The 12,125-nt window shown below is 46.5% G+C and overlaps 1 protein-coding gene across 4 annotated transcripts in view; it reads left to right on the plus strand.

Annotated features, from left to right (window-relative positions):
- Positions 1 to 12,125, plus strand: part of TMEM272 (transmembrane protein 272) — a 32,929-nt gene that overhangs the window by 15,348 nt on the left and 5,456 nt on the right. For 2 of the 4 annotated variants that reach the window (XM_027830220.3, XM_037893122.2), the window contains exons 3-4: positions 3,880 to 3,939; positions 8,405 to 8,487. In XM_027830220.3, the coding sequence (XP_027686021.1) occupies positions 3,880 to 3,939; positions 8,405 to 8,487 (143 nt within the window). Of the gene's footprint in view, positions 1 to 3,545; positions 3,657 to 3,879; positions 3,940 to 8,404; positions 8,488 to 11,999; positions 12,075 to 12,125 lie in introns of those variants that run through there. The other 2 variants (XM_043532562.1, XM_037893131.2) reach the window with 2 other exon arrangements.

Here is a 12,125-nt window from a genome sequence, read left to right on the forward strand (position 1 = left end):
CTGAATGAAAGCGATGCCACCCAATGGAAGGTGAGCATGGCTTCTCAGCTGGCCAATGGGAGCTGGAAGTTGCTGGCCTTTTCCAGGTGTGTGGAAGTGGGGCGTGGGAAGGGATCTAAAACTGCAGGGCAAAGAGACCAGTAAGTCTGGGGGAGTCCTGACCCTGCACCCCAGCTCCCAGGGGGCCCCCCATGCCTTCAGGTCCCAGCCCTCCAGCTTCCTGGGGGGGCCCTCCCTGTGCCCCCCAGGTCCAAATGCCTCTCCATGCCCCCCCAGCTCCCAGTCCCCAAGCTCCCAGGGGGCCCCTCCCTGTGTCCCCTAGTTCCAGCTGCCCTCTATGCCCGCCCAGCTCCCGGGGGCTTCTCCCTCTGCCCCCAGGTCCTAACCTCCCAGTTCCCAGTTAAAAGCAAATACATAATACATTTATGGAACAGAAATTAAAGAAGAGGAAGGAACAGTCAAGTCTATTTTAGCTACACATACATTAACTGTGGCTCTCACAGGTCAGAGTATGTGATGTGGTGGTTGTCCTTACTGTCCCCTGGTGTGGAGTGGTAGGGGTAGGGATGCAGACCCTGATGCCATGTGCAATGTTGAGGGGTGTGTGCGTGTGTGCGGGGGGTGGGGGGGGGTGGGACATGGAGATGCTATACTGGAGTACTGCAAAGGGAGGTGAGCCCATGTTTGCTGAACCTGTAGGTTCATAAGAGTCTCCAACATCTGTGTTTGCTGTCAGAGAAGCCTCATTATGTCCTAGTGCATCTCCCTCTCTTTTTCTTCCTGGGCCTTTTTCTTCTTTGGTCTTTCTTTCTCCACACAGTCTGCAGTGTTCATCCTTCAGGCCCTCTGCTCACAGTCTGATGCAGCACTGGCTTGCAGGATCTTGTGGAACATGTCATCTGGAGTCCTCTTCTTTCTCCTCCTTATCTGGCTCAGGTGTTCTGTGGGGGTAGAGGGGGAACCCCTCAAGGCCAAAAAAGCAGCAGGCAGCAGCTACAAATAAAATACATAGAGGTACCGCTGTGGAAAGCGAAAGTTAAGATTCAGAACTCCCTTCCCTTGCTCCCCCTAAAGCTTTATACCTAGACATGTTTATTGATGCTTCTGCCTCGGAGTGCTTGGCACTGAATACTGGCACCACTTTCCGCAGGCAGTGGTGATTGTTACCCTCAGGAGGGAGATATCACCTGCATAGGCACAGAGAGCACAGCTGCTGCTGGCATCCCGAAGCCACTCAGGCCCGTATGCGGCTAGCCTGGGTACTGAAATGGAGCCAGCCGAAGTTACCACTGACTGGCATGGGAAAGTGTCCTACCTCAGAGGAAGAAATAAGGCTGCCATCCCTAGAAATCTTCAGGAGAGGATTGCAGAGTACTTCCATGAAAGTTTCATCAAGATTTCTCAGGAGGATCTCTGTGTACCTAAACAAACTGCTCTGCATGGCTCTCTGGCCTAACTTTACAGGGGAAGTGAAGCAGATAACAATGCTACCTCCCTTTGTTGTACTGCTACCTGGTCTAGTAGGAGTAACTTAATGAAAAGTCGAGGGCTGCGTCCTGCTGAGTTGGGGGAGCCATCACTGTAATGGGAAATAAATTTACACACATGCCCAAGGTTCCTTCCCCTGCCTCAGGCTTGCCTGTGCTCAACCACTGGGACTGTCTGGACTGCAGTGGAGTCTGAAATGGTCCTGCCTTGTGGCATAGCTGGAACCCCTGGCTGCATGTCCCCCATCCTCCTCCTCCTCGCTGTTCATGGCAGGGGCCTGTGACTTGGGCTCCTCTAAGGTATCCAGAGTGGTGGTGGTTGTGAGGGCGTGTCTCTACCAAGTCTGGCATGCAGCTCTTTGTAAAAGCAGCAGGTCTGTGGCTTAACACCGGATTGATTGTTGGCTTCACTAGTATGCCTGCCACAGTTCCTTTGCTTTCACTTGGCACTGCTGCTGATTCCAGTCCTACCCCTTACCCTGCTGCCTCAATGCAGTCTTCTCATAGATGTCCACATTTCTATGGCTGGTCCATAGCTGTGCCTGCACAGCCTCCTCTTTCCACAGGCGCCAGAGAGCCAATATCTCCTGTCTTCTCCAAGCCGGAGTGCGTCTGGCGTGTGTAACTGGCATGGTCAGCTGGGAAGCTGCACACAACAGCGAAGAGCTGCTGGGTGTGGTCACCAAGATGGACAATCAAGAAAAGGCATTTCAAAAAATTGTGTGGCTGTTAAGGGGCAGCGAAGTTCACAATTGTGACCCGAGCGGTCAGTGTGGGGAACTGTGGGACAGCTGCTGGAGGACCATTAGGGTCAACACAAGTAACTCAGTGTCTACATTTGTGCGGCATCGACCTCTGTATGTTAACCATGGCTTAATGCCAATTGGGGAGGTGGCATTACGATATCAGTGTAATGGGGAGTTTACAACAATGGGAGACAAATTTAAGTGTAGACATATGCACAGCTAGGTCAACGCAAGGTGGCTTATGTTAACTTGACTTTGTAGTGTAGCCCAGGCCTCACATACACCATACACACACCCTTACACCAACTCCCACCCAACAATCTCAGATCTTCATTCTAAATCCCTAACCCTGCTCTGGAGAATTGTTTTAATTACCGGGAAGCAATAAAATATTAATACAGGTATCTACACATTGTGCACCCAAGCCCCATTACATTGCCGCTTTCCACAGTTACATCTGATGAGTTCATAGTGCTATAGCAAAACACTTAGGTAATTATGGAATTCATCTGGATGTTGGTGGTGTCCTGTCAAGGGGATCCCTTCAATCTCTTAGCAGATTGCTGCAGACTCCTATGAAAACAGGCAGCAGACTATCGAACAAACAGTGTTTGGGAGTGATGGTAAAAGTATGGCCAGCAACATGACAGGTAAACACGGGACAGCTTGTAACCTAGTCCACCTGGGTTCTTATGCTACATGCATGTCATCGTGATAGCTAAGAAAGGTGGGTGGATGGGCTGTGCTCCTCAGCCACTTTTGAAAATTCTGACACATACCACGAAGCAAACCATTATTTAGCTTGTCATTTTAGCACTGTATTTTGGATTTTTTTTAAAAGAAGTAAACGCTAATGGCTTGAGATAATGTGAAACCTCAAATGTTCTTGAAACTATCATGGTAACACAATAAAGGCTGAGGAGCCCACAAATGAATTGGTGTCATGTAAGTACTCCGTGGCAACCCATTTCCTTCACAGGATGAGAGAGAGGGGTCAGCTGTGTGGCCTAAGCCTCAGCATGTAACTAGAGACAGCAAAAGCGTGCTGGAGGAGAGGAAAGGGGAGGAATGGCAGGATGGAGAGCGGTGGTACAATGGCAACGCTAGGGACAAAGTAACAGCTTAGATCTCAAATCATCAGAGAGCAGAAGAGAAGAATAGGGAGAGATCACACATATCTTGCTGCAATTGTTTCTGATGTCTTGCACAGATAGGCAGACACTGCTGCATTGGGATGCATGTTGCAAATGTTTGTTACCATTACAAAGGCTAGAAATGTAATATTTTGAACATGAATGCTTGACTTTTGCAGAAGATGATGAAGCCACCACCAGTGCTGGTATGGTGCCTGCTCTGCAGCCCACAGAGCTCAATGAAAGGAATCCAGGCCCATGGTGAATAGGCTATCACTGGCTGCTCCAAGGTAGTGAGCACTTTACGTGTCACTGTAAAATTCAGTGTCAGCAGATGAATTACACCACAACCCAGTCATCACTGATTCCACGCAATCCAAATGAAGCTCTCATTGCATTGGATTATGGACACTCCTTGTCCACACACGTGGTGCAAGGGGACATATTAAACAGGATGTGGTATCTTTTGAAATACTGCCAGCTGAATAACCCACCATTCTTGTTTCTTTACAGCATGCTTTATTTTTGGGCTTCTTGTTTTCCTTGCTTTACCACTGTCCATGACTTTTACAGGTAAGCTGGCTATCAAAGACGTTTAAAGAGAGGAGCTTGGTGGTATTATATAGTCATATAGCAATGCCACCTGTGAAAAGATTACTTTGAATCTGACAAGTGTACCTGACTTTAGTGATGTCACCAAATATGGTTGTCCACGTCATACACTACATCCTTGTCACTACAGCTGTTTGTCCACATCATAAAACGACCACAGAGTTTGCTATGGTTATTGATATATGCTTTGGCGATTCCTTGAGCTCGCATGGGGTGTGCCGGTCATTGTCAAAGCAGGTTGGCAGAGTTATGTGGGAAAAGCACACTGAATAGGACAGTCAGACTCATAATGATAAACTCCATCCCTTCCACTATTATTTTTCACCCTGTAAGCTTCTGGGGTGATATCCAGGCTTCAGATGAACGACTACAGCAGCCATTTATATGGGGAATCAGGAATTCTGGCCTTCTAATCCCAGTTCTGACAACGACTCCTGTAGTTTTGGACAAACCACCTAACTTCTTTTCCTAAATTTCTCCATGTATGAAATGTGGCTCTTTTAATTTTCTTATCTACCTCACAGCAGTGTCAGAAAACTTAATTAATGGCAAAATACTGCTGACCTTACCCATTTGGCAATCCTGTTGACTCCAATGGGATTATTCATATGACTCAAGCAGGATTTGGCCCAGTTATTGGAACCTGAGTTGAAGATGAAAAGCACCAAATAAGTCCTAAAATAATACTGATAATAAATAGCAAGCAATAGGTACAAAGGCACTTTTACCCAGAACTTGCATCCTGAATAAAAGACATTGTGCAAGTCATTGAATTGCTTGTGAACAAAATAGAGGGCACTGTACAGTATATGTCCAATATATGAATTCACCTCCAAACAGCCAGAAGAGTAAACTGCTCTTTCTGATCCACTGCAGTTGAAAAAATATTCATTTCAAACACAATTCACATGCCTCTAAGTATAAAGAAGGCTGGGTATGGCTGGACTCAGGTGTTACTACAAACTAAACAAACAAAAAAGTGAATGTTGCTCTTTCCTACGGTGGTTTGGTTGCACTATAGGAATAATTTCACAATTAAAGTACTTTTATGAACACTGAGAAGTATGAGTGCTCCAATATCTTCTTTCAGACTCTTGCTTCTTGGTCTATTTTAAACAAGGAGACTATTGGTTGCAGGTCCATCCCCAGACTTAGAGAGTTCAATGAGGACCTGTTCTGATTTTTTTTCTTGAATGTACAATATGGATTTAGTCTCCCACAAGTAGGGACAGACCCTGTCAGCTGGAAACCAAATCTGAAAGATCCTCATTCTCTACCTTCATTGTCTCACCAGCCTGCCTTCTTTGGAGTCAGGATGGCAGAAGGGGAAAGTCTGTCATAACAAGAAACAACCTTATTCTGGAGGGGCTTGTCAAGGTTCCATAGTTAAAGTTAAGTTGAGTTTTCACTTAAAGCAGGGACTCAGGTAGGAGGAATGGCCTAGTGGATAGCACACTAGACTGAGATATAAGAAACCTGGATTCAGTTCCTGGTTCTACCACAACATCCTGTGTGACCATGAACAAGTTTCTTAGTCTACCCTGCAGCTCAGTTCCCCATTTGTAAAATAGAGATAGTGCTTCCCTACCTCACAGGAGAGTGATGAGGATAAAACCCTGTAGTGAATGTGAGGGGCTCAGATACTACAGGAGTGAGGGTCTATGTAGCCAGGGCAATAGCTATGTTATGCCTGAACAAGGCATCATTTCCTTCCCAAAATTACAGTACTCACTCTCAGAGTACTGAATGCAGCTATGGAAATGCACAATTCAGGCACCTTAATTCAACCTTTTAGTGATACCACAAGGGAAAGAAAATGTGTCTTCAAAAGTCAATTTAATCTAATCTGGGAACATATACTAAACGCACTGATCGTAGCTGTATGGCTATTGCAGGGGAGGGCAAACTACAGACCACGGGATGGATCCGGCCCTTGAGTGCTTTCAAACCAGCCTGCAGGATTGCCAGCCCTGCGGTGCAGCAGGGATAAGGCAGGCTCCTTGCCTGCCCTGGCCCCGCACCACTCTCAGAAGCGGCCAGCACCATGTCCCTGCAGCCCCGGGGAGCGCGGAGAGGCAGAGAGCTCCGTGCACTGTCCTCACCTGCAAGCACTGCCCCCCGCAGCTCCCATTGGCCGGGAACGGGGAACCACAGCCAATGGGAGCTTTGGGGGTGGTACCCACAGGTGAGGGCAGCACAAAACGGAGCCCCCTGTCCCGTCCCACCCCCAGGAGCAACTGCCATGCATCAGTACAGGGCAGGGTTTGCATTGTTTGGATGCCTCAATTGTGCATTTCTGTTCTTAAGCTGTCTGGATTTCTTTGAGTTTCATCATAACTCTGGGTTTCCTGGGTTTGTACTAATTATTTTGGGGGTAATTACCACATTCCTGTAATGTTGTTTTACCTTTAAGTTACTGATATATGCTCTCAGGTTTAGCTATCCCTGCACACCCGTATTTGTCTATGAGTTTATTTAGACTTGATTGCTGCTTCGGCTACCAGAGGTTCCAGCACCAAGGCTCTGTCATGGAGTCTTGGTGCCATCAGTAGCTAACAGAATCAAATGGAGGCAAGGGCATGGTTAGAGCAATGAGGATCTTCTTCTGGTTAAGATGATGGTGCCATTAAACGTTATTGCCATGCACTCTGGGTGTGTCTGCACTAGAGGTGTGATTTTCAGCTCGGGTAGACTTGCCCACTGTAGCTCTGCTAGTACGCTAAAAACAGAAATGTAGCCATGGTTGTGAGAGAGGCTAAGCCTCCCCCCCCGAGTATGTGCATAGAGTCTCAGATGGGATTGTACTTGGGCAACTGGTCCGTCCCACTTCTTGCGCCACCATGGCTACACTTCTAGTTTTAGCATGGTAGCTCGATTAGAGCTAGCCCGGTTCTGTGTACCCAAGCTGGAAATTACACTGCCAGCTCCAGTGTAGCCATAACCTATGAACCAGATCCAGCTAAGGGTCTGTGCTGCCCCTGGCCTCAGCTCTATGCCCACTGGGTATCAGTACAGCCCAAAATTGGGCTGTGCTACTGCAGAGACTGTATGTCCCAGACAATCAGGAGATGCACTGATTCAGCATATCTTAAAAACTTATCCTGAGCTCCTGTATAGACCTGGCCATCACCTAAAACTGTTGCCTACCCCAAGGGAGAGTGGTGGTGGGGTAAATGCGACAGGGCTGCAGGGACCCAGGCTAGCGCAGGGAGGTGTCATTTACACCATGGCATAATTTACACATTGGCAGCCAGCCTTCAGAAATGGAGTGGGGGCTAGAATCTGACCTTTTGTTTTTAATACCCCCTTCTAGTAATAGATTTTAATGTATGAAACTTCAAAGTGAAAATGTGGCATTTATTCTATGCGATTAGCCTAGAGCTGGGGGTAACTTCCCACATCAGACACAGATTCCTTTTTTCATGACTTGCTGAAATTAAGAGAGACTGTCAGTGTTGTCACAGCGTTGTCACAGAATAATGGTTCCCGACAGCTACAGATCTGCGAAGGCATTTTAAGGCAAATTAAATGTCAAGGCAAAATGCAGCCATTTATTATCCAAGCAAGGGACTCAAATTCTCTGATAACATTCTGTTACAATGATCTCTCACAATGACTTGATTTCTATTGATCCGACTATTGATGTACGTCCAATCATTTTGGCCCTAGTCAAAGAGAGAATTTCTAGATATTTATCTAATATTAACAGATCTGTAGCTATGCAAATAATAGTGCAGATCAATATTCATGAAGAACAGCCAATAATTCCTACCTATACAAATTTGAGATCTTTTCAACCACTTGGTTATTTATCTACTTTCAAATTTTAACAAGTAGGAATGAAAAATTCCAAAAAGCAAAGCTAGAGATGGAATGATCCTTTTGATCAGAGTCCATCTCCCTGACCATGCAGGATTGTTCCTGACAGCACATTTCCCGCGCTTTGTCCAGAGTCCAGTGGAGCCAGGAAGCCCTGGGAGTGCTCCCAAGGTCTGAGGGTCTTGGTTCACAGGCTGCTGAGGAGCTGGACAGACGATCTGGCAGGAAACAGCATAGGGTCCATCCGAAATTGTTGAAATTGAATTTTTCTGACCAGCTCTATATTTAATAATACACTTAAAAAAAGATGAACATAGCCACAAAAACATGCACCTGGCTCAAATGAGTAACCCCATAATCTTGATATTGTGACCTTTGTTCTATTTCTTCCCTTCCCTGCCTTTTTGTTTGTTCATTATCCTCATCTGTGTTGTGTCTGATACAAAGCCCATTTAATTCCGTCCCATGGACCTTCGTGTTAATTGGATCAGAAACTTATGTGTAAGCACCACACTGCACTTACTGCATCTTTATTTTTTTCTGTAAAGCATATACTGGCATTTTGGCCACTTAAGGTAATAAACTATATTATATTTTTGGTACTCAGGAATGAAGTTTTTGGAAGACTGCCCACTTCAACCACTAATTCCCTTATATCTGTTGGTGGGTGGTGTTGTCGGCAGTTTAAAGGTACTGTGCATTGTATATGAAAAATGTTTTACGTGCCAAGACTTTGACATTACAAAGTATGTTTCAAGTGAGCTGTGTTCAGACAGGATACTTAAGCATTTACATTAAATTCTTATGGTTAATTGAGAGCTAATGTCAAGGCAACTGCATGTTATCACAGAATAATAATTCCTTCCTGCACCACAAAATAGGCACATTAATCTCCAAAGCAAGAGGCATTGCTCCTGTAGAAATGTTCTGCTACAATGATTTGATTTCCGTTTTATCAAATGATAGCTCTAGAATGAATAAATGAATGTTAGCACAGGAAAGTAACATTTTCTCACTATACAGTACCATGACTGCCCTGCTGGTGCATTCAGGAGAACAAAGTGATTGTGTATCTCAGCCAATCAGAGAACATCTGAGCCATAAAAGGACAATGGCTTCTGGTTGGCCGAATTTTATTTCTTTTATCAATGAGGACAGGTGAACCAGCTAACAATCTCAGTGGCTGGCACAGATGTAAGTGAGTAATGTAACATCACATGCTGCATGTAAATGATGCTAAAACTTTGTAAGGTTGGAAATGCTGTACTAGTGGTCTGATCTCCCTAGACATAGAGGCGAAGATTCTTGCTCTGAAGCCTCTCCAGGAATTAACTGAAACACTTAAATAATAGCTAGATTAAAACAGGTAGCTTTATTTAGTCAACAGAACGTAACAATCAGAGTCAGCATCTGTTCTGAAATGTATCTGCTCCTGCTTTGGAGGCTGACAGGAGAGGAATTCAGCTGTCAATGAGCCTTATTCACCTTGCCCTGCACTGTGTGTAGTTATTCCCACCAATGCAAAGTGGGCATAAAATACTACCAAATCAGAATGGTTGCATTTCACACACTCCATGCACTCACTTTGCACTGGTGGAAATAACTACACCAGGTGCAGGGCAATAATGAATCAGGCTCTATCTCTTCTAACAATCCCCCCAGCTCCTCAGACCCTGCTCCTTCTCTTGAGGAGACACAAACTGAACAAAAAAATAGTAAAGCTGTTTCTCTGGTCTGAGCTATTCTACAAGTCTCCTTGTGCCAGTGTGTGGTTGTCTGACAGGGTTGTCCCGGTAGCTGGATGACATCCCAGGTAATGATGGAGACTGTAATGCTGTAACACAATCTATAACCATGTAGGGCCCTGTACACTGCAAACAAAAACCCATGGCAGACGCCCCTAACTATGTCACAAAGTTGCTTGCTGGCACAGGTACGGTTGTCGTGTAAAGAAAGACTATGGTATGGTATTCCCAATTAACTATTCCATTTAGTCTCCCTCACTTTTCCAGGGAAAATCTGATTGAGGTAGGAGTCCCCTGCTGTGAGAAACTAATGTTCCAGGCAAAGGAAGCCTGTCTCCTGAAGTCAAGGCTGCCAGGCTCTTACCTGAGAACAGTAGCATTGCATGCTGCTACACTCCCCTTATGTATGTCTCTTGCCCCTTTTTTGTGCCAGGATCAATGAAGAGGGAAAAGGCAGAGAACCCTCTTGCTAAGAGGTCTCTACACACCCTACACTTGCCCAACATAGATTCAGTATGTGGTCCCACTAATGAGAAATGAATAGTCCGCATCAAGGGACTGTGGTCAGTATCTTCAGCAAAATAAGTGAATGGGGAAAAGAAAGTACTTAAGCTTGTTAGAAATCATTTGCTGTGCATGAATTCCACCAGTTAAATGCTCCGTCATTTGATTGCTCAGCTGGACTTTCCTGCAGCGATAGCATAATCAGAAGGTTAGATTAATAACAGCTAAGTTTTCCTTTGGGAAAATTAAATCGGAATGGGGAGTTTTTCACTGTAATGAACTGAGACCCTCATCAACAATGCTGACTTCCACAATTTGATATGATTGCTTGACACTCTCTTAATATTGTTGACCAGAGATTAATAAAGATTTTAATTAGTAATAAAGTTGTGTTATCCATTAGTGATTAGCCTGTCATCAATTCTCATTAAAAATGACCCTATACATGGGTCCAATGCTACTCGTACTGAAGTCAGTCAGGGCTCTGCCTTTGGCTTCATTGGAAGCAGGATTGGGCCTATATTTTGTAATGTGGTGACCTACTTGATTTTAATAATTTGATTAGAATAGTTCATGTTTTAACATAGTCCCTCAATAGCACTTTGTATATCAGCTTAAATCCAGTTGGTTCAATTCCATCCTCGGTTATACTAATGCGTAAGAACATAAGAATGTCCATACTGGGTGAGACCAATGGTGCATCTAGCCCAGTATCCTCTCTTCCAACACTGGCCAGTGACAGATGCTTCAGATCAAATGAACAGGGCAATATTGAGTGATCTATCCCTTGTCATCTAGTCCCAGCTTCTGGCAGTCAGAGGTTTAGAGACAGCCAGGGCATAGGGTTGCATCTCTGACCATCTTGGCTAATAGCCATAGATGGACCTTGCCAAGCTGTCCTGCAGTGGCTCAAGAGCATAAGCACCAACCTCAGGGTAGACTGTTAAGAACCAGGGCACAAACCCCAAATTGGTGGTGAATTCTAAACTCGGGGCTGGTCTACACTACATAGTTAGGTCGACATAAGGCAGCTCATGTTGACCTAAGTATATCAGTGTCTACACTACAGCCTTCCTCCCACCAATGTAAGTGCCCTACTACACCGACATAATAGCCCCACCTCAATGAGAGGCATAAGGCTTATGTCGGTGTAGTTAGGGTGATGCAGTGTCTGTGTTGTAGGCTGGAGCACCCACAGAAAAAAATTAACAGGTGCTCAGCACCCACTGGCAGCCAGCTTCCTCCAGCGCCTCCCATCCGCCGGCGGCCCTGCTGATCAACTCCTCCCCCTCCCACCCAGCATCTCCCACCCACCATGATCAGCTGTTTTGTGGCGTGCAGGAGACTCTGGGAGGAAGTGGGAGGAGCAGGGAGCTCAGGGAAGGGGAGGCAGAATTGGGCAGGGCAGGGGTAGGAAGAGGCGGGGCGGGGACCCCTGCTGATCAACTCCTCCCCCTCCCACCCAGCATCTCCCACCCACCATGATCAGCTGTTTTGTTGCATGCAGGAGGCTCTGGGAGGAAGTGGGAGGAGCAGGGAGCTCAGGGAAGGGGAGGCGGAATTGGGCAGGGCAGGGGTAGGAAGAGGCGGAGCGGGGACCCCTGCTGATCAACTCCTCCCCCTCCCACCCAGCATCTCCCACCCACCATGATCAGCTGTTTTGCGGCATGCAGGAGGCTCTGGGAGAAAGGGGGAGGAGCAGGGAGCTCAGGGAAGGAGGCGGAATTGGGCAGGGCAGGTGTAGGAAGAGGCGGGGTGGGGACTTGGGGGAAAGGGTGGGGAGGGTGTGAGCGTGGGGCCCTGGGTGGAGTGGAGTGGAGTGGGAGCTTGGGGGAAGGGAGCAGATGGGGACAGGGCCTGGGGCAAAGTGGGGGGTTGACTACCCCTGGGCCTGGACGAAGCTGGCACCTACGTGCCACATTATTGTTTTAATTTTGCTGGACACTTTTATAGGGGCCAGTCCTGACCATTCTGAGTCATTCTTCAGAGGTGCTGGGTGCTCTCTGCTTTTGCTGAAGTCCATAAGAGGTGAGAGCTCAGCACCTCACAGAGTTGACCCCTTAAAGCCAGTGGCTCTGT

This window comes from Chelonia mydas, chromosome 1 (assembly GCF_015237465.2).
Source record: "Chelonia mydas isolate rCheMyd1 chromosome 1, rCheMyd1.pri.v2, whole genome shotgun sequence".
Lineage (NCBI taxonomy): Eukaryota > Metazoa > Chordata > Testudines > Cheloniidae > Chelonia > Chelonia mydas.